The sequence below is a fragment of the Cetorhinus maximus genome, chromosome 17 (assembly GCF_964194155.1).
Source record: "Cetorhinus maximus chromosome 17, sCetMax3.hap1.1, whole genome shotgun sequence".
In the NCBI taxonomy this organism is placed as follows: Eukaryota; Metazoa; Chordata; class Chondrichthyes; order Lamniformes; family Cetorhinidae; genus Cetorhinus; species Cetorhinus maximus.
Window position 1 is genome coordinate 84,866,490 of NC_135895.1, and position 22,846 is coordinate 84,889,335.

Consider the following 22,846-nt stretch of genomic DNA (forward strand, 5'->3'; position numbering starts at 1 on the left):
TGGAGTTTTCTCAGTTTATCCTCGAAGATGGTATCATTTTTTTAGCAGTTCTGGTAGTCCACCTGCTCGCAACTGGAAGATTTCGGACCAGTTTAATTTAAGCTCCTTCAACCAGTCATGCCCTAGAAGGCTTGTCCTTTCACCTTCTACTACCATCACTGGTAGCTGTGCCGACTGGTGTCTATAATGAACTGTTCCTCTGGTGATACTTTTTACCTGGACTTCTTTATCTGTGTACGTTTTCAACTTGGCACATGTTTGTTCCAAATTTAATTGTTGATCACCTTTATTTAAATATCTGAAAGTGTGTTCTCCTATTACAGTGGTAAAAGCACACCTGTCTACTTCCATTTTTAAGGTTTACCATTCACTTGCACTGTAACGACTATTGGCTCTGTCTTCCTAACTTTCACGTTGAATAATGAATAAATGTCAGAATTGGATGTTTCTGGCTCTTCTACACTGTAGACTTCATTGGACTTCATTTATTGTTTGGAAGCCTATTTAAATCTTGTTTTGCACTGTCTCATTATGTGTCCACTTCTGTGACAAAAATAACATTCCACTTTTATATATTGCCAATTGCTAGAAGACTGATTGTTTCCACGTTGAAAGCTATTTTTCGATTTAGTTGCTAAGCTGTTTCCTTTCATTTCTCGGTTAGCAGGGGCTGTTTCTTGCTTCACAGCAGAGTCCCGGCTTTTCGTGGCACTTTTGGCTGACTGTTCCTGCCCGACTAGGAGAACGGTGCCATTTTGCGCTCCTTGAATTGCTTGTGAATCCCTTACAGCACTTACCATTGCGAACGCTATCTCTAATGCTTTCTTAAAATCAAGATTCACTTCAGCCAGCAATCTTCGCTGAATAATGTCTTCCTGCACGCCACATACTAAACGATCTCTGAGCATGTCATTCAGGGTTTCACTGAAATCACAATGTTCTGTTAGTTGTTTTAATTTCACTGCGTAGGTAGCAATTGTTTCTCCTGGGACTCTATTCCATGAATTGAAATTCTGCACAGTGACTGAGGGCTTGGGTTGAAAATGTTCCTTACTAACTCACTGAAAATCTTCGAATCTGGAGCACTGGGTGCCATCAAGCTTCGAATTTAACTGTAGGTCTTGCTCCCACAAATACACAGGATAATCACTCTCCTCTTTTTCCTCCCCTGTGATTTTATTTTCTTGAAAGAAGAGCACAAGATGTCATATATATTGAGACCAATCATCTGTGGCTGGCTCAAAGGGATTCTGCCAAACTGTGGCATTTCGGATGAGTATATCTTATTTTATTTTTAACAAACCTAGATACTCACAATCGCTGGGTGAGGTACAGCACCAAATCTGATTTATCCTCATCACCAGTTTGTTATAGAGTTGATCTTCAGACCAATTTTTTTTGGTGGAAACATTTAACTTTATTTATAAGACAGCAGCAGCAATTACACGTGTGCATCAAGCTCCGTAACTAATGAAGAACACCTCCTGTAGAGGGCCTGTGCGCTGTTAACACATTGGCTTACACAGATCATGTGATCTTACAACACAGGGTTATTCTTAAAGCTACAGCCCTACATTTCCCAACGCTGTAATTACTACAATTAGATTTGTATCGCTCCAACTGACCATTGGCACCCACACCCTTTAGCTTCAAATTTACATTACCCTTTGTATCAAAAAGTAATTCTTCCTGATTTTACATCTAACTGACCAAACTCCAATTTTAATATTATGCCCTGTTGCTCTGGGATAGACCAGGTCAAATTGAAATCTAATGGGGTGCTCTTTTCCATTACATTTCCGCTCTAATACTCTGAGAGTTAAAGAGAATACTTGCCGGCTGGAACGGCTAGATTTGACTCCAGACAGAAGTCGCTAGAGGCTAGGATCCTTCTATCATTGTTATCCTGAATGCAACAGAAAATATATCAATCTACGTACGTTTGACTGTGACAAGCAAAGCTTTAAGAAAATATGAGCAAAATACTGCAGATGCTGGAGATCTGAAATAAAAACCAGAATGTGCGGGGAAAACTCAGCCAGTCTGGCAGCATCTGTGTGGAGAGAAAGAGAGTTAACGTTTCGAGTCCATTATGACTCTTCTTCAGAACCCCTTTAAAGCTCTAAGAAATGTGGATTGGCTGAACTTTAACCCTGCTGGGAAAAGCAAATGTCTTCTCCAAAATAGATGGCAATTCACGATTTTGATCAACACTACTTCAAGAGTCACCTCTACATTTATTGCATTGTTTGGGTGATCTAGTTATAAACGAATTTCCAGTTGTGATTTCCTTAGCACAAGAATATAATCAGATACAGTGGGGTTAGAAGGGCGGGTAGGCATGAAATGGAACACAATGCACCAGAATCCAGATCACGGGCAATCTAATAGATACAAATCAATGCATGTTGCTTCAGTTAAAACGATCTGAAATAGCGGCAATTTAGGTGACTGAACTGAAAATTGGCTCAGCAACAGGAAGCAGCAAGCACTGATGAATAGAAAAAGCTATTGCATCTGTAACTGATGTCCACATTTTTCCATTAATAGTTTAGGCTCAAGTGTGAATGTCAGAGAAATTACAACGCAGAAATGCTTTTTCAGCTCAATCAAGACAAGAAAATCAAGAATAAAAGCAAAATGCTGCGGATGCTGGAAATCTGAAATAAGAACAGGAAATGCTGGAAAAGTTGATTTGAAACATTAACTCTGTTTCTCTCTCCCCAGAAGCTGCCAGACCTGCTGAGTTTTTCCAGCATTTCTTATTTTTATTAAAGGAAAACAAGACTTGCATTGATATAGCGCCTTTCCAAATCTCAAGCTCTCCCAAAGGTTTTTTGAAGTGCAGTATGAAACACCCCTCTCAAGTTATCCTGTAACATCCTCTGTTCCAATCAACTGCACCATGCCCCCGCCCCCACTGCCCTCCACTCCCTCCAATTTAACTATGAGCCAAACACGGCAACATGAGGAGAGATGACCAAAAGCTTGGTCAATGAGGTAGGTTTTATGGAGCATCTTAAAGGGGGAAACAAAGACAGAAGACCAGAGTGATTTAGGGAGGAAATTAGAGGACTTAGGGCCTAGCTATCTGAAGATACGACCGCCAATGGTGGGGCAATGGAAATCAGGGATACACAAGGGGACAGAGTTGAAGGAACATGGAGTTTTCAAAAGGTTGTAGTGCTGGTGGAAGTTACAGAGATGGATGAAGTTGAATATCCGGACATGAATTTTAAATTCAAGGCATTGTCATAATGGGAACCAGTATAGGTCTGTGAGCACTGGGGTGATGGGTGAAAGGAACTTGGTGCGCGTTAAGATATGGGCAGCAGAATTTTTTGAATGAATTCATGTTTCTGGGGGGCGTAAGGTGAGAGGCAGTCAGGAGAGTGTTAGAATAGGTGAGTTTGGAGGTAACAAAAACATGGTTGAGGGTTTTGAGGGTCTTAGCAGCATGGGCTGAGGCAAGGATGGAGATGGGCGATTCTACAGAGGTGGAGATAGGCAATCTTCATTTTGGAGAGGGTGTGGGTCGGAAGCTCAGCTCAGGGTCAAATGGGATGACTGAATGAAGTTTGTCACATCCAATATATCACCTACAAAATGCCTGCTAGGTGAGACACCAGCAGTGACCAATCAGTTCACTTCTGCGTCCTTCAATATATGTTGTGTACTTCATTAGACCAATCTCAATGCCTTTTGTCTCAATGTCCATGTTCAAATGTGGAATACAAAAGTACCATTTGATAAGGGGAACCTAGAATTTACCAACTCAATCCCAAGAAGATCGATGAAAGAACAATTCAGATTTTATTCATTCTCATGATGTGGACATGACTGCCAAGATTGAATTTGTGCCTGAACGTTAACTGTCCTGAGAAGGTAGTGGCATGCTGACTTCTTTTAACTCCTACAATATGTCAGTTTGATACAACTTAATGGGCCAGAACTTCCGTTCCCGAGGGGGGTGTGGGGTGCGGAGGTGGGGGGTCATACCTCAGAGGTACCCCAAAAGATGCACCGGGGGACCCTCCCCAGAAGTCTCCATGTAAGAGCTGCATGGGAATTGTCAAGGATTTTAAATTTCCAATGGGCAACGACCCTGCACCTGGAACCATCGGAAACTCCAATTTAAATCAGGGATTTCGGATGGTTCCGACACTTCTGGAAGAACAGTTACCCAGGAAAAGTTAGCAGGATTTAAACTACTTCTAACTCATGGGCAACTATGGTTCTGACCACCAACCACCACACGCCACTGCCGCCACACTCCCCCAACCCCCGACGCCCCACCGACACCCCACTGGAAACCCCAACTACCCTCCTAAACTCAAGGTCTAAACTCAAAGAGCAAACTTTGTTACACTGACATTTTCTATTTTCCACATTGGTTCTTCCCAAGGCCTTTTTTGGGCATGACTCACAATTTAGTGGTAACAGGTCCATTCTGACAAGACTGCTTGTGAGATTACCCAGGTTTACTCCATGTGAAATCTTTACAACCAACAGCTTGGAGAGGATTTTCATCCCGAATTCCAGTTTTAGAGGTGAAAGAGGTATATGCTAACCCATTTAACATCCAGTCTTGCTTTCATTTTCCAATGGCGCAACATATAGTCCTCTCCTTCTCTCTCAGATCATCCCTACAAAACAAGTGCTTGTTAGAATGTGCTAAGAATCTACTTACATATATGTAGTGTCAGGCTCCAGGCATCTGATTATCAAAGATATCGAGTTTGACACCTTGTCTGGAACTTTTCCCAACATCACACAGGGAGTCTTGGATCCAGAGGCAATGTCATCTACAAAACTCAGCACCGATTCTGTAGAGAGAAGGATAGTGAAGAATAAAAAGCAATATTATCTGATTAATAAGTCCATATTTCACAAAGCTGAATTCATCTATCAAACAACAACAGCCTGAATGATGTCACCCAGCATGGCTCATAAGAATTCTACGCTGAAGACTATGTTCACAGGAATGACAACAAATCAATATGGAGCAGGTCATGGCCGGAACTCAAGTAGTTTTGGAGAAGAATTGGTGATCTAAATTTTTCATGTTCAAGGCATACACCAAGGAGCTGCAGAGATATATTTTAAACTAGTGGGGATGTCTTGCTCAGTTCATTATGCACACAGCTTTCTGCTCTTAAAAAATCTGGGAGAAATAGAACTTAAGGCCAACTATTGACTTTAGGCAATCACAATCAAACACAGGTGAAACAAACCATTGAACACTACATTTCCCACTGACCAATAAAAATATGAAGAACTGTGTTTGATTTCAGAGCTGCATGTATTATAATGGCAAGGCATCGAGATACAGAAGTTGCTCCAATATCTCAAATCAGTTATGTCTCATACAATCCTTTCTTATTCTGGTCGGACAGAATACCACAAAACCCATCCAACCTGTGACCAACTGCCTACACCATAACAGTTAGATGATTATGAAAGCAGTCAGGGTAGGTGATGTAATTATGTAGAATTTACAACAGAGGAACAGGCCATTCAGCCCAACTGGCTCATGCTGGAGTTTGTGCTTCACACAAGCTTCCTCCCACCCTACTTCATCTAACTCTATCAAAATATCCTTTTATTCCTTTCTCCCTCATGCGCTTATCTAACTTCATGTTAAATGCGTTTATGCTATTCGCCTCAGCTGCATCATGTAGCAACAAATTCCACAGTGTATATCATTGACAGGTTAGAGAACAAAACATCAATCCCTCAAATTTTACCTCATGATTATCTGGAAGGTAATTTTCTGCAAGATCAGCTCCTAATACTGGATAACTACCGGGTTTTAGGAAAACATGGGTAGAATTTTACGCGGAAGGTGGGAGCCAAACGCCCCAGCTGAAAAGTCGGGGGTGAGCCTGCCTCCACATGGCCAGCAAGTCCTGGACTGAGGGCGATCATTGGCTCAGGGTGAGGCTTCCACCCCTATCTTGGAAGAACTCCGTCTCTGAGAGCTACCGGCCAATCAAATGGCCAGCGGCCCTCTAGTCCCAGCAGCGCCACCGGTAGCTATGGCCACTGCAGGTACCGCAGCCAGTTCCCAATGACGATTGTCGCTGGAGCCGGATTAGAAGGTGAGTGGGGCCAGGCTACAGGCTCAGCAACAAAGGTTGGTGGCAGGGGTGGTGGGATGGGGGCGGTGGGGGGCCAGAATCAGGGGGGTGGGGCGGGTGTAAAATTCCACCCCTTGTATGTTGATGTTTCAGGTACAGACCTTTTCTCAGGACTGAAAGATATTACCGGTGAGTTGCATTTCAACAAGGAGCAGAATAAGAAAAAGAGGGAGGGGGTGTTGGTGATGTAGGACGGCTGATGGGGGATGTGGTGGGGAGCGGGGCTAAGTACCACACTCAGGAAAAAAGACATAGGATGGCCAGTAATATGTGCCGAAGTGGGGAGCAGGAAATAGATAAATGGCAGATGTGATACATGCAGGAGAATAATGAGAGAAAGTGAAGAAATAAGAGACATTAAGAAAACAGAGAGAGTGTGAGAGAAAAGCTGAAGGGAAAAAGTAAGTCGAACGTGAAGCATGAAAAGCCAGCCGACATCATCAGCCCAGGAGTCTGGTGGAAGATAGAAGCAGGTTGGCACCAAGTGTTCAGACAGCACTGTCAGCAGAGTGTTCCAATAGAGTGGGTGGAGGGACTCCACCCCTGTACCAGCCATTGCTCTTCCCATCTCCCGAGACTCTGGCATATCCATTCGAAAGTGCCAGAGGCTACTACCAGAGAGAAAATAGAAGGGGTTGAGATCAGAAGTTGTTAAAGTCAAAATTAAGACCAGAGATTTGAAGAGTACCTCATGGGTAGATCGTGTTCCTTGAGTTTGTGTCGAGCTCCATTGGAACAGAAGCCCAAAGGCAGAAAGGTCAGGGTGGGAACGGGGCAGGGAATTGAAATGGAAAGTGACAGCAAACTCTGGGTCGCACCTGGACAAAATAAGCGTATTTGGCAAAGGGATCACTTAATCTTACTTTTAATCTTAAAATCTAGTCTGTCTATCGGTCAATGTCAATGCATACATAGTACATTTGTACATCCAAATAGATATTTAATCCACATGTTGAGTCTCATTCAAGCTTATGAAGATTCATATCTCAGTACGCATTTTCTGAGATCAGCTGATAAATACTCAGACGTACACACACACGTCCTTGCAGATATATACACACAGATATACAAACACACAAATATTTAACTATCCATTAACTATCCATACATAACTAACACATTCACACGTGAACACACTTTGCAATCAAGGCTGATTCACTCATCGACATTCCACGTTGATCGGAAACCCACATTGTAAGTTTTACAGTACAGGAGCTGGATATCCAGGCAATTTATTGATTCTGTGGAAAACCGTTTTAAACATCTCACTATCAGCTTGTAACTTGTAAATGTGTCATAAACTCTGATTTACCACTGTGTATTCACTCCATGTCAGCATCTTGTTAATTCTGGATATACTAGTGTCTCATAAACTCTTGATATGTCAGCAGCTCATGGGCCCAGTACCTGTGTCTCATTAACTCTCTCAGGTGCCTTACCCTTAAGATGAGAGTCTATATTCCAGACACCCGCAATGGTTTAGCTGCCACCCAGCTCCATGCTGAGTTTGCTGATCTCAGTTATGGTGGCAGTAGGGCCCTTTATTTACCCGGAAGGGCATGGCCGACCAGAATTACTGCACCGTACCACTATCTAGTGACCTCTGTTGCATGCGCCTACAAAAGCCATGATCTCTAGCAGGGTTAAGGGCAGCAGGCGGATGGGAAAATCCCCATCTGCAAGTTCCCCTCCCAATCACACAACATCCAGTCTTGGAAATGTATCGGTACTCCTTTGTCGGTGCTGTGACAAAACCCTGGAACTTCCTCCCTACCCCTGGATTCAAGAGGGCGGCTCACCACCACTTTCTCTAGAGCAATTAGGGTTGGACAATAAATGCTGGCCTTTCCAGCATGAACGAATAATTCAAAGCTCCCATGATTTTGCTACATTGCAGGATGAGAGGCAGGACTTGCATTCTAGCACCGGCAGCTATTGAAACAGCTTGACGGTATCAGACGGTCAGTAGGGGTGAGCTTTTCAGGAGTGATGCCAGGGCGACCTGTGTGTAAATTACTCGCAACATTTGCTATACCTGATCCGAAAGTGAGCAAGTTATTTGCTGTTTTGTGAGGCCTTCCACATGTGCTATTGATGAGAACAATATGTACGGGCAACACACAAAACAATAATGCTTCGCACACTGTCAATTCTCTTTGATGCAACACTAGACCATTGTGTTGCTCTGGTTGGCTTACACTGGGATCTGAACAAGCGGTGAGGAGTTGGCTACAGCCTCTGATCCCCCACCTGAGAACAATAACACATCAATTTCAATTCAATAATCAATGCGGAGTTACATCATTGTTTCAAGGTTTTCGTATTTGACATTTCATCCAATCTCAAATATTGGCGTACCAACAGCAGCTGCACATCATCTGCTAAGAAGCTTTGTTGCTTTAATTTTTTGAAACAAAGACACATTTATGCAACAGTAGTACAAGTTCTGCTTATATTTAACTGCATTACTTGAAAAACTGCAAGGGCTGAAGTCAATTTAAGACAGCTGACGGTTGTTTTCTCCAGATCTTTGAATCTCAGGTGGTTCGAGTAAATTTGAACAAAGCTGCCACCTACAGACAAGATGCTGCACTTCCACATTTAGATGATCTCTCCATGCCTCTCTCACTTATCCCACTATCTCTACCTCAATCTCAATCCCATCCCGCACTTTCTCGCACTCCAATTACTCATGTATGATTGCCTTTCTGTCCTGTTTCACTGTGCCTCTCTGAACCCCTCATTTTTCTTTCCCTAGTTCCAGCCTTGGTCACCTGCCTTTTCTATTTCAAACTCATCTCTCCCTCTGCTTGCCATCCTACAAAGTTCTCTTATTCCAGTCTCTCATCTTATTCCACCTGGCTCACTTGTTCCCGTCTCATTTTGTTCATCTCTCTTCCTCTTTCACCTGATGTCCTTCTTTCCTTCCCGCTGCACTCACTCACCTTCCCTTCTCCCTGAGCCTCACAAAAATCACATTTCCGATTCACTCTTTCCCTTATGTTCCCACTCTCTCTTGATCTTATGTATGGGTCTTCTTCCTGCCTCTCTCTATCTCTTCCTCTTACTCTATTATCCATTGTTACAGCTGTCCTGTCTCATTATTTTCCCCTCTCTTTCTCTGTTGTTTCAATCTCCCCCACTCTGCTCCAGCCACATTTCTGTCTTCCTTTCCTGTGGTCACTGACCCAGAGAAGTGTACAGTACCCTGGTGACTGGTATGCCCCAGTGCCTCAGCAAAGACGCCACTGTTTGCATGTGGACTTTGATAATTAAACTCCAGGAGACTAAATGTGAACGAGCTCTCATCCATCGATTCACTGAGAGCTTGCATCATCAACGAGCACAAATTGTACAATTTAGATTCCCAGTCAGGGCCGTTGTCCATTTGTGTGCAGCCCTAATTTTAGATGACAGGGAACTAAATTGGACACTTTGGCAGGTTCATATAGTGTGGTACTAGACAAGTCAGGAATAGCTTAGTTGACCCCAAAATACTAATGAAAAATGAATGGGGTGATTAATGAATTTTGCAGTCAGCAACAATGTTTGTGACACTTGCACTTGTTCATCCTATGGGCTACTGCAAGGCAAGTTACTGCCAGTTGACTATCCAGGCATTCCTGGATTCCTGACATTACGTGTCAGTGAGCGTGCCCCGCCCTCGCTTGCCGATTCGAAAATTTTGCCCATTGAATATGTGAATTTCACATACTTTTCTCATGGGTACTCAATGAATTTGCAAGAAAAAAAGTTTGGGTTTGTCTATTCAGTGTGAGTACCCCTTTAATGGCATGTTACATCCAAATTACCACCAAGCAACCTCCCTGGCATTGGAAATGAACTTTATCAAATTGAATTCTTTCAGATTTTAATTATTATTGGAGTTTTTTTTTAAAATTAAACAATATTTACTTTTTCTTGCTGCAGCTTTTACCTCCCCTTAATGCAGCCTTTCTTTCCCTCTCTTTATTTCCCTTTCTGTACCTGATTTGAAATTGAATACAATATTCCGCCTGTCACCTCCTGGTTCAGATTCTGCGCTGCTCGTCAGCAATTCTTCATTCTGATTGGTTAAGGAGACACACAATAGCTTGCCCTGATCGCACAGGTTCCAGCTGCGCTGTAGAGGATGCTGGATCACCTCTGTGCCTCAGGGAGATTCCTGCATGCATGCGCAAAAGAGCACAGACCCCGACTCAGGGAATTCCCCCCGCCCGCACAGGGAGCACTCTGCGCTTCCGGGCATGCGTCACGCTGGGCGGGCCTTAATTGACCTGCTCCTGTAAAATGGCGCCGCGGACCCAACCGGGTGCGCCGATCAGGTTCGCGCTCCCCTCCGCACAATCCCCCCGATGGGAAGATAATTCTCCCCAATGTATTTCAATGCCTTGCAGGCACCTGAAGCGACTGACTGGCACACCAAGAACAATGAGCACGTTTAGCTCCTAGCCTAATGTTCTAAAACCAAAATTCAAACATTTCAATTCCTGTTGCTACTCTACCCACCTTCTCCTTTTCACCATTACCCTTGTATCTTGTTTTTATTCCAACTTCAGGTTTGTGTTATTCAATATCTAACACAAAATTTTACTGGGCAGAAACGGGCTATTCAGTTAAACTTGCTTACGCTGGCATTCCTGCTCCACACAGCCTCCTCCACCCGATCAACATATCCCTCTATTCCTTCCTCCTTCACTTCTTTATCTATCTTTCCCTTAAATACAAGTCATCTGTTACAGATCCAACTGCCCAGTGAACTGATTCAATCTCACTTCATGCACTACCACCAGCAAGCAGGAAGTACAAAAAGAAACCATTTTCAATGAGTTCATTGTGGTTGCAGTAAAAACTACAATGGGCTTGGTTTTTCGTGCCCCTGCCGGATGTGTTTTCGGTGGGGGGCATGTATAACAGGGTGGGTGCCCACCTTCCTGCCCACCCCCGAGATCACCCCAATAACATGGTAGGTAGGTGGGCGCCAAAATTAGCAGCCCGCCTGCCATATTTAAATAATCAAGGGTCAATTGAGCTTGTTAATAAGCCAATTGACACCGATAAGACGATGCCCATGCCACAACATGGCTGGCAAGGGCAGTTGGGTGGGAGTGGCAGGCCATTTTTGTTAAAAATTTTGTAAAAGGGCAGGAAGAAAGGGGGGCGTACTATCATTGGATGGTGCCCTTTGTGCATTGGGGGCAGCACCCCTGAGGTAGTGCCCCTCCCCACTTTTGTCCTACCCGCCTGCTCTCTATAACCTGCCACACCCAACTCCCTCCCTAAGCTGGTCAAAGCCTCCCCGCCCAATAACCTGGACTGACCTCACTCCAGGATCCATTGGGATTTCTTCTTGGAACCTGTTGTAGTCTCGGCAATGCCCGCTAATGAGCTCTTGGCATTGCTGGGGCTGCTGGAGCTGCCGGACAATCTGATTGGCTGGCAGTCCCTGAGGGTGGGGCTTTGTCCCCAGTGAGGGGCTACGGGTGGGCAATTTAGCCCACCGTAGTGAGCTATGGCTGTAGGGCAGGCTGGCATGGAGCAAGTCAGCTTCCTGTCGCCTTTGCTTCTGTGGTGAGGTGGGGGTGTGGGGGTGAGCCATCCGACCCGGTAATATGCAGCTCAATATCTTTTTATCTATGTCTCATGGAGCTGCTCATCATCTGCAGAAAGAAAGTAAGAAAGCTCAAAACAAATGTGATGTAGCACCTTCAGGTCTTTATTCTCACAGGCCACGTTGTAGCAGCGTTCACTGTTCACTAGAGGCCCACGCTGAATTGTGAGCTTTTGTCAATCAACTATTTAAGAATGTTCATGATGTAGGAATGCTGTGGCTCTAAGTCTTATTTATTTTTTTAAAAATTGAAGCTCTTTAATTATCTTATTTCTTTTTTACAGCAACTACATTATATAAAACAGTATTTAGTTGGTCGCAAAGTGCTTTGCAAGGTAACAGAGGCCGTGAAAGGTGCTACATAAATGCAATTCTTTCTTCCTTCCACCATGCATTTTGGGGGGCAGAAGCCACCTTGACAGAATTGGGTTTCAGCTGCCCACGAAACCACCAACCAGCACCCGGAAGACTGAAGATCGACATGACCAGGAGACGGACATGGTAAAATGTGTCACATGCATCTTCACATCTGTACCACACCATTGTTGTGCCTTAATGAAAGAACATGAGGTAGAGGGAGTGGACAGGTTTATCAAGGGAGCCCCAGAGCTTAGGACCTTCGCAACTGAAGGCACAGCCATCAATGGCGGAGCAATCAAAGTCAGGGATGCTCAAGAGGTGAGAATCAGAGGAGTACGGAGGTTTCAGAGGGTTGTCAGGCTAGAGGAGATTACAGGGACGGGGAAGCTGATTCTGCGGAGGGATTTCCAAATCAAGGCATTGCTCCACTGGGTGTCAGTATCGGCCTGGGACCACAGGGGTGATGGGTGAAGGGGACTGGATGTAAGTTCAGACAGTTTTTCATGAGATTTTACAGAGGGTAGAATATGGGAGGCCAGCCAGTAGTCCATTGGAATAGTCCAGTCTTGAGGTAACGAAGGCTTGGCTGAGAGTTTTACCAGCAAACGAGCCGAGGCATGGGTGGAGTTGGGTGATGTTCCGGTCGTGGAAACCGGCGGTCTTAGTGGAGATGTGGATGTATGGTCAGAGGCTCATCTCAGGACCAGATACGACACTGACATTGAGGACGGTGCGGTTCAGCCTCAGACTGTTGCCAGAGAGAAGGATGGTATCAGTACCTTGGGAGCAGAGTTTGTGACAGGGCCAGATCCAATGTCCTAGATTTGCACTAAGTGCGGTAGCAGCGTTTTACCCGCTGAACTCAATGGGGGCTTTTCACGACATATAGTCCCAAACCCACCGCATAAATCATGCATTCCCAGGAAACAGGACGTTCCCATGGCGGGCAGTCCATGCCCGCCGTTTCCATGACATTTGCCCGCCATGCCATCACCTCACTGCTTCATCATGCCGGGCGCCATATTTAAAATGCAGCCATGCAAACACTTCTCAGTGCTTCCAGTCCATGATTGCTGAAAGGCAAGAAGCCTGCAGCCCCCAGGCCCAATGACACTTCCTGCAAGCACAGTGGGGGCTCGGCGTGATGTCCTCTACCCCCGCTCTGGCCGCTGGATGGGCAGTAACATCACTAATCTGATTTGGGAGGCGATGGCAGCATGATCAGCGCCAACACCCTGAAAAAGAAGACAGATGCCCAATGCCACAAGAGGATGAATGATCTCCTCTATTCTGCCAGGGTAAGCCACTCTTCTCATCACTCTCAACTCACACACTCACAAACCCATCACACATCCACAGGGCCCTCACTCACTGCCTGTGAGACATCACCATTCACTCTCTCTCACACACACAGTCATTGTCTTCATCCCGTACATGGGACCACTCACCACCCACACAGGCCAGGCATCCTTATCATCTGGCCTGGCAGGCATCCTGCTTACACTTTCTCCATCTATCTAGACAAGCTGGCACACAACAAGAGGGAAAGGTTGCAGACCAACGAATGAATGCCAGGAATCAAGGTCCTCACAGACTTGAAAAACAGAGCCATCCAGCTGGCTGGTGAGGATCTGGACCATTCCTGTGCTGACGATGAGGTCGGTGTTGTTCTACCAAGTGAGGATCCAGCAGTGCAACAGCCACCAGACAACCATGCTGTGAGTGATGTGTCCTCTTTCACAGGCCACTGCCATGCACTAATTATCTCTCCTTGCTTTGGCAGGCACATCTGGGAAACTGCCGAGAGTCCATGACCCAGGGCCTCCAATCAAGTCTCGAGGAAACTGCTGAAACCCTCCCTGAAGACCAATCACAGCACTCACCCAAACCTCCCAGAGACACACACCTCGGTGGGACCTAGTTTTACAGTGGCCTTGGGACCACAATCTGGTGAGCACATTGCATTTTCTGATCCAGATCAGGCAACGGCAGGGACTCCCCAGGTGTCCAGCACTTGGAGGACTGCTGGAGGCCAGAAATTTGCTAGTCCGAGTCAGGTGATGAGCCTTTGGACTCGGTCATGTCACAGTTGCTGAAGCTGCAAAGGCAAGCTCGGGAACATCAGCAAGGGATGTCCACTGCACTCCTCAGATTGCAAGGCATGATGGAGGAGTCCGTCCGCCTTCAGGCTGAGGTGATAGTGCCGGCATGGCAATGCATCGAGGTCAACATTGGCAGGATGGCAGCCGCCATAGAGACCTTGATCCAGAATGTCACTCCCACACTGCTGCACAGGCTGAACTCCATTGCTGATGCCATAGTTGGCCTCCAATAGTGTATGCGTCAGAGGGGTGCTGAGCAGTTCGATCTCACTCCAGCTATCCTTCTCCTCAGGGAGTCAGCCTGGGGCCCTCGGGCACCCGTAGGGAGGAGGATCAGTAGGCTTACACCCCGGGGCCATCCATCTAGGTGACTCCAGTAGTGTCTGGGCTATCCAATCCCCTCTTCCTGTGACCTCAGCAGCTCCAGCTCCACAGGCCGAGGAGGGTGCCGCTGGCCCAGAACAGGACACCAAAAGCAGGCCGGGCCCACCAGGTCTCGGCCCTCCAGAGGACGCCCGTCAAGGTCATCACAGTCAGGGCATTGCAGTCAGCAGGCTGCCTCCACCTCCGCTGTGGATGTTGGGGGAGCACCAAGGCCGTAGCGGCAGGGTTAGGAAGGTTAAGGAGAATTAATTGCACAACTTGGACATGGGTATTAGTCACTTGTATATACTGTTCACTATTGTCAATAAACTCCCAAGAATGTCTCCCTGCCTATGCCTCTTTGTTCTGATGAGCAGTTTACTTGTCACTCAGAGGTGAAACCTTTCTGCACAATGTAAAGGCAGGTGTCTCAGTTCAGGGCCTCTTCCCTGTGCTTTGTGCAGCCTTTAGACCAAAGTGATGTTCCGGCCTCACACTCCCTGGACACATTAGTAATACCTGCACCTCGATGGTGCTTGGCATTGCTGCCAGAATGTCGTGGGCAGGCGCCACAGAGTTCCATCATTCTCTCTGCGTGCTCTCAGCACCTTTAAGGTGGGGCTGGCCCCATCTCTTCAGCATCTGTGACCAGTAACGCTGTTCTCCTGAAGGGGTTGAGTGCTGAAGGTTGACAAAGGATCAAAGGCTTTTAAAGTTTCATGGCTGCATCTTGATGCTATGATCCTGATCACAGAGTGCAAGTGAGCTGCCCTCAGCCAGACAGGAGTCAGGCATTCTCAGAGGCTATGTGAAGATCTATGGGGTGTCCTCACTGCAAGTCATCATCATCCTCCTGCAATCAAGTGACTATTAGGGCCTCCACTGTATCTGCATAGCAGGAGCGTTATCGCAGAGGGTATGTGCGCTGCCATGAACCAGACTGGAGTCAAACATTCATAAATGCAAAGTGGGGATTTATGGTGTCTCCTCATTGCATGTCATCATCATCCTCCACAAGTCTAGCAGTTATGAGGTCCTCCCAAGTACACCTGCCTCACCTAGCCAGCGCAAGGGCCGCATTGCAGTCATCGTCTCCTTCAAGGACCTTCTCACCCTCATCCCCGCTGATGTCCTCCTCATCGGAGGAGACCTCCAGCTCCTGCATCTCCTCCTCAGCCAGCTCATCTCCCCATTTCAGTGCCAGGTTGTGAAGGGTGCAGCAGGCGACAACAGTGTGTGGACACTGAAGGGTTCTCAAAATTCCCACATTTTTCATATCATCAACAAGGATATGACTTTTGGACTTTTATGGCAGAGGACCCAACTGCTGAGTTAAGTGTAGTCACAAGTTGTCACAACCCCCAAATAAGTCCAAGGTCTAGAACCCAGGGAGTGGGAGTGATTCGGACCGTTCAGAAGTCAGAGGTGAAGCTGACACACACCACCACCCCCCACAACCCTATGTGGACTGTATTGCAGGGCTCCACCAGACCGGTCCAAGCACCGGAACCTCATTTTCAGCATCCCAATGGTCTGCTCCACCAAGTTGTGAGCTGCTGTATGAGCCTCATTATAGCGCCGCTCTGCTGCAGTCTGAGGCTGCCACACGGGTGTCATCAGCCACATCCTCTGTGGGTAGCCCTTGTCCCCGAGGAGCCAGCCCTGCAGCTTCCGTGGACCCTGGAAGATGTTAGGGGATTTGAGACATACTGAGAATGTTGGAGTTGTGCACACTCCCTGGAAATCGTATGCAGACCTGCAGGGTGTGTTTGTGGTGGTCGCACACCAGCTGCACATTCTACGAATGGAAGCTCTTGTGATTGACATATTCGACCCCATGTTGCGACGGAGATCTGAGTACCACACGTGTGCAGTCGTTTGCACCTGTGGAAAACCTGAGATCTGGGCAAATCTAATCGCTCTTGCATCCTGGCTGCCCTGGTCCGGGGTGAAATGCATAAAGTTGTGTGCCTTCGTAAAGATGGCAACCGTGACCTCATGGATGCATTTGGGGTGGAGGCCGGAGATCCCACAGAGGTCGCCGGTGGAGCCGTGAAAGGGGCCACTGGTGTAGAAATTGAGCATTGCGGTCAGTTTCATGGCCGCTGGCAGTTGATGCCCTCCATGTCCATGTGGCTCCAAATCCTGGCAGATGTGACCGACCAGTTCCCTAGACATGCATAATCTTCAGCAACAGTGGTTCTCAGTCATCTGCAGGAATGAAAGGCAGCGTCTATAGACCCTGGGTCTACCTAGGTGCCAACTAGCAATGGCTCGCTGTGGCTCTTCAGCGGTATGTGCGGGAGCCCCAGCTGCTCCTTCTTCCTGAGGTTGCTGCTCCTCCCTCTGCCCAGCCAGGCACCTCCATCGTCTTTCTTCTCTGTAAGCCACAAGGCATACAGCTAGGTCACCAGGCTCCATGATGTACTCCTCCTGCAGGATGAAAGAGAGAGATGTGCTGGCTACCTCTTGGACAACCAGAGTTTAGGGAGCCTCGTAGCTGCCTGAAACCTCACCCACCTCCGTCCCCCTTCACCTGACTGATTGGTGGCAGCTTTGCCCACTGGACTGCATGCTGTGCTCTCAGCTCAGGCACAGACATTCTCCTAACCCGTGCTGCAAGGCTGCACTGTTAGCTTGAACCATGGGGGAGACTGATCCAAACTGGGATGCCTACAATGCGAGGGACTGTGAGCGCCTCCACCAGTGACTGCTCCATGGCCAGCTTTAGCAAGGAGATTGTACAATGTGTGCAGTCGTGCAACTGTTCTGCAGTCCACTAAAATGCTCATTAGTTTGCAGTCTGTGCCCGAGGGGTGAAAAGAGCACTTGTTGGCACTTGCATGCCTCTGCGTTGCTTGAGTGGGCAGTTAAGCGAGAGACCCTACTCCAAGCATGTCAATGTGGCTGCGTCTGAACAATCTCAGCTGCAGAAGAATTGTCTCTTTATACAAGGTGTCCCTAGTGCGTGGCCGCTTCCCTGCCCCCTACCCTGTACGGGCTTGTGCATTACTTTCAACTGCAGGGCAGCCCTTGCTCCCAACCCCAAATCACCTCAACCGCAGGGCATTCCTTGCCCCCACGCCTCCAACGCGCCTCATCCTTGAAGTCCAACAGGCGCCCCGGGCAAGCGCTGCGCAATGTTACTATTTACTCACCTCTGAGCTCCCCTCAAAGTGCAGCCTGCCAAGCGCACGCCTTATATAAGCTGTTGTGAAACACTTCGGCATGTTTTCCCGCCGACGTGGGCAGACGATCCAGCAGCGGGGATGAGTCTGGTGGGCCAGCCTTATATGATATGCTGATGTATTACAATGAGGTTCCTGATGTCCGATGGCGGGAAATGTGGTCCGCCATTGATGGGCTGAGCAGACCATCGCAAACTGATTTTATGACATCGGGAAACTGACTTTTGGCCTTCTTGTCATATTGCCCGCTCATGCCACTGAACGCGCCCGATGCCAGCGGGCATGGATGATTCCATCCAGTGGCTTCAGTATTCCCAATATTTAATTGGAAGAAACTTCTGCTGACCCAGTAATGGGTGTTGGTCAAGCAGTGTGACAAACAGGAGGGAATGCAATGGTTGAGCCGGGGGAGGTAGAACTGGGTCTTGTCAGAGCATCTTTGGAAACTGGCAGTGTGGTTTTGGATGCCATCATCGAGGGGCTGCATGAAGGTGATAAATAGGAGGGGCTAAGGTATAGATCCTTGGGCGACACCAGAATAAAGGTGTGGGAATGGGAAGAGTAGCCATTGCAAGTGATTTGCTAGCTACAATTAGGAAGATATAAATGGAACCAAGTAAGAGCAGTCCCATCCTGCTGGATGATGGTGGAGAAGTATTTGAGAAGGGTGGTGAGATGAACTATATCAAAGCAGACAAGTCAAGAAGGTCAAGGAGGGTTAGTTTGCTATTGTCACAGTCACATTTGTGACTTTGAAGACAGCTTTTGATACTTTAGAGGAGCAGAAACCCGATTGGAGGGATTCAGACATGGAATTATAGGATAAATGGACAATGGTTTGGGAGGCGACAATATGTTCAAGGGGTTTTGGAGAGGAAGGGGAAGTTTAGATACGGGATGGTATTTTGCAAGGACAGAGGGATCAAGGGTTATTTTCTTGAGGAAAGGGGGATGATGGCAGATTTGATGGACAGGGACAGAACTGGAAGAGAAAGAACCATTAACAATTCTAGCTAACTTGCGGATCAGGAGGAGAGGTTCGGCGGTCAGCAGTTTAATTGGTTTCGGGTCCAATAGAGCAGGAGGTGGTTCTCATGGACAATCTGAACTGGTGGAGGACATGAGGGGAGATAGGAGAGAATGTAGATGCAAGTTCAGTGCTAGGGCAGGGGAGAGAATCTAAAGCAAGTTTAGCCCATTGAGTGAGGGGAAGGGGGGGAAATGGCAGAGGCAGCAGAATGGATGGTCTCAATCTTAGTGCTAAAGAAGCTCATGAGCTTGTAGTACTTGGGAGGAGACTCCTGCAGCATACAAACCCTGGCACAGATCAGTTGGGCTGAATAGCTTGAACCTATGCAACAAATTCTATGTAATGCTTTCAGTAATTGGACTACGACTTTACGGTGCCAGCGCACAATGTGCAATGTAATAGCGCCTAATAGCTAAAATGCCATTGGGACCAATAAATGGGGAAAACATGATCTTAATCTATGTAATTTGACGCAAATCATTATTTTTGTGCACTTAATGCATTTAAATGAATGTTTGACTGATGCTCAGCCAAAAACATACACTTGACCACATGTGAACCATGTTGGAATAGAGCAAGGAGACAGGTTCAGTGACTTTCACTATGATATATTCATGAAGACATTTTACAATTTGAAAACTATCGGTGCTATTTGAAAGCAGCCTGCAGAGATATATACCTTAATACTATTGATTTAGAGACACTTACAAATGTGTCAAATTACTTTCGATACAAGGAAACAGGGTCAGAGATTACAATCCGGAGTCAAAGTGATGCAAAATATTTGGGGGTGAGGGAGTGGGGTGGGGGGGAGGGGTTGAGGGTGGGGCGGTGAAGATGGTGGTGTAGTGGTAAAGTCACTGGGTTATTAATCTAAAAGCCCAGGATAATGCCCTGAGGACATGGGTTCAAATCCCAACAAATCAGTTTGTGGAATTAATAAAAATCTGGACGCAAAACTAGTCTCAGGAATGGTGTTAAAATGAAACTATCATTGATTGTTGCAAAACCCATCTGTTTCAATGATGTGTGTTTGGGAAGGAAAGCTGCCATCCTGATTCAGTCTGGTCTACATGTGACTACAGACCCCCAGCAATGTGGTAGACTCTTAACAACAAGCAACTCAGTTTGTGGGCAGTTAAGGATGGGCAGTAAATGCTGGCCTTGCCAGTAATGCCCACAACACATGAAAGAATAAAGAAAAAAAATTGGCATTGCTTCCCTATCAAATAATAGCAAGTGATGCTGCAACTTTTAAGCCAAATAGTTGTTAGCTTTGCTGCCACTTGGCATTTCTACCAGCCGCTAAGACTGGGGGTTATTGGCCTTGGCCCAGTTCTGTTTGCCCTCAGATACCAGACTCGCTATATTGTCCTTTGAAGAATTTTGTGGCCCTAGGGGTTTGGAAAGGGCTCTTCTTGGCTCAGCGATGGTCGACACTTAAATCAAGACCCCGAAATTTGTCAAAGATGCAGACAATACAACATGAGTCCATCTTATATCAGCTGTATTGGTGATAGTCATAACCAAATACTTGCTAAATCCAAATGCCATTCCTCTGTTATTTCAGTAAAGGTGCCAACATGGAATATAAGCAGTGACTACTCTGGTTACAGGACAAAGGATTGTTACATAAGTGGGTGAAACTTTCATCGAGTAACATAGATGAAAATAACATTGATGCCTCTGTTGTTCCAATGGTGTGCATCACAAATAGTTCCAAAAGACAAAAGGTCTGTATAGAAAGTCACATCAATACACCCAGTCTCTCCAGAATGTCCAATCACTGCAGTATGTCCAGTCACTGTAGTATGTCCTGTCACTGCAGTATGTCCAGTAACTGCAGTTTGTCCTGTCACGGAGTATGTCCAATCACTACAGTGTGTCCACTCACTACAGAATGCCCAGTCATTGCAGTATGTCCAGTCACTTCAATATGTCCAGTCACTGCAGCATGTACAATCACTTCAGTATAGCCAGTCACTGCAGCATGTACAATCACTGCAGTCTGTCCAGTCACTGCAGCATGTACAATCACTGCAGTATGAACTGTCACTGCATTATGTTCAATCACTACAGTGTGTCCACTCACTACGGCATGCCCAGTCATTGTAGTATGTCCAGTAACTGCAGTATGTCCAGTCACTAGAGTATCTCCAATCACTGTAGTATGTCCAGTCACTTCAGTATGTCCAGTCACTGCAGCATGTACAATCACTGCACTATGTCCAGTCGCTGCATTATGTCCAGTCACTGCAGTATGTCCAATCACTGCAGTATGTCCAATCATTGCAGTATGTCCGATCACTACAGTGAGTTCACTCACTACAGTATGCCCAGTCACTACAGTATCTCCAATCACTGCAGAATGTCCAGTCATTACAGTATGCCCAGGCACTGCAGTATAACCAGTCACTTCAGTACCTCCAATCACTACAGTGTGTTCAGTCATTGCAATATGTCCAGTCACTACAGTCTCTCCGATCACTGCAGTACATCTAATAACCAGGGCATTTTAAAAAAATTAATTCGCGGGATGTGGGCTTTGCTGGCTGGGCCAGCATTTATTGCCCATCCCTAGTTGCCCTTGAGAAGGTGGTGGTGAGCTGCCTCCTTGAACCGCTGCAGTCCATGTGGTGTAGGTACACCCACAGTGGCGTTAGGAAGGGAGTTCCAGGATTTTGACCCAGTGAGAGTGAAGGAACGGTGATATATTTCCAAGTCAGGATGGTGATTGACTTGGAGGGAGCTTCCAGGTGGTGGTGTTCCCATCCATCTGCTGCCCTTGTCCTTCTAGATGGTTGAGGTCGTTAGTTTGGAAGGTGCAGTCTAAGGAGCCTTGGTGAATTCCTGCAGTGCATCTTGTAGATGGTACACACTGCTACTGTGCATCAGTGGTGGAAGGAGTGAATGTTTGTGGATTTGGTGCCAACCAAGTGGACTGCTTTGTCCTGGACAGTGTCCAGTTTCTTCAGTGTTGTAGATGCTGCACTCATCCAGGCAAGTGGGGAGTATTCCATCACACTTGTGCCTTGTAGATGGTCGACAGGCTTTGGGAAGTCAGGAGATGAATTACTTGTCACAGGATTCCTTGCCTCTGACCTGCTCTTGTAGCTACAGTGTTTATATGGCTGGTCCAGTTCAGTTTCTGGTCAATGGTAACCCCTGTATGTTGATGATGGGGAATTCAGTGATGATAATGCGATTGAATGTCAAGGGGCAATGGTTAGATTTCTCTTGTTGGAGGTAATCATTGCCTGGCACTTGTGTGGCATGAATATTACTTACCACATGTCAGCCCAAGCCTGGATATTGTCCAGGTCTTGCTGCATTTGGATATGGACTGCTTCAGTATCTGAGGAGTCATGAGTGGTGCTGAATATTGTACAATCATCAGCGAACATCCCCACTTCTGATTTTTTGGTGGAAGGAAGGTCATTGACGAAGCAGCTGAAGATGGTTGAGCCGAGGAACTCCTGCAGTGATGCCCTGGAGCTGAGGAACTCCTGCAGTGATGCCCTGGAGCTGAGATGACTGATCTCCAACAACCACAACCATCTTCCTTTGTGCTTGGTATGACTCTAACCAATGGAGAGTTTTCCCCCTGATTCCCATTGACTCCAGTTTTGCTTCGGCTCCTTGATGCCACACTCGGTCAAATGCTGCCTTGATGTCAAGGACAGTCATTCTCACCTCACCTCGGGAGTTCAGCTCTTTCGTCCATGTTTGAACCAAGGCTGTAATGAGGTCAGGAGTTGAGTGACCCTGGCGGAACCCAAACTGGGTATCAGTGAGCAGGCTATTGCTAAGCAAGTGCCATTTGATAGCACTGTTGATGACCCCTTCCATTACTTTACTGATGATGAAGAGTAGACTGATGGGGCGGTAATTGGCCGGGTTGGATTTGCTCTGCTTTTTGTGTACAGGACTGACCTGCGTAATTTTCCACATTGTCAGGTGGATGCCAGTGTTGTAACTGTGCTGGAACAGCTTGGCTAAGGGCACGTTAAGTTCTGGAGCACAAGTCTTCAGTACTATTGCCGGAATATTGT

General features: G+C 46.6%; 1 protein-coding gene across 1 annotated transcript in view; it reads right to left on the bottom strand.

Moving 5' to 3' along the window:
* Window positions 1–22,846, bottom strand: part of astn1 (astrotactin 1) — a 2,710,576-nt gene that overhangs the window by 52,547 nt on the left and 2,635,183 nt on the right. The window contains exon 20 of the mRNA XM_078561790.1: window positions 4,691–4,826. Coding sequence (XP_078417916.1) covers window positions 4,691–4,826 — 136 coding nt within the window. The remainder of the gene's footprint in view (window positions 1–4,690; window positions 4,827–22,846) is intronic.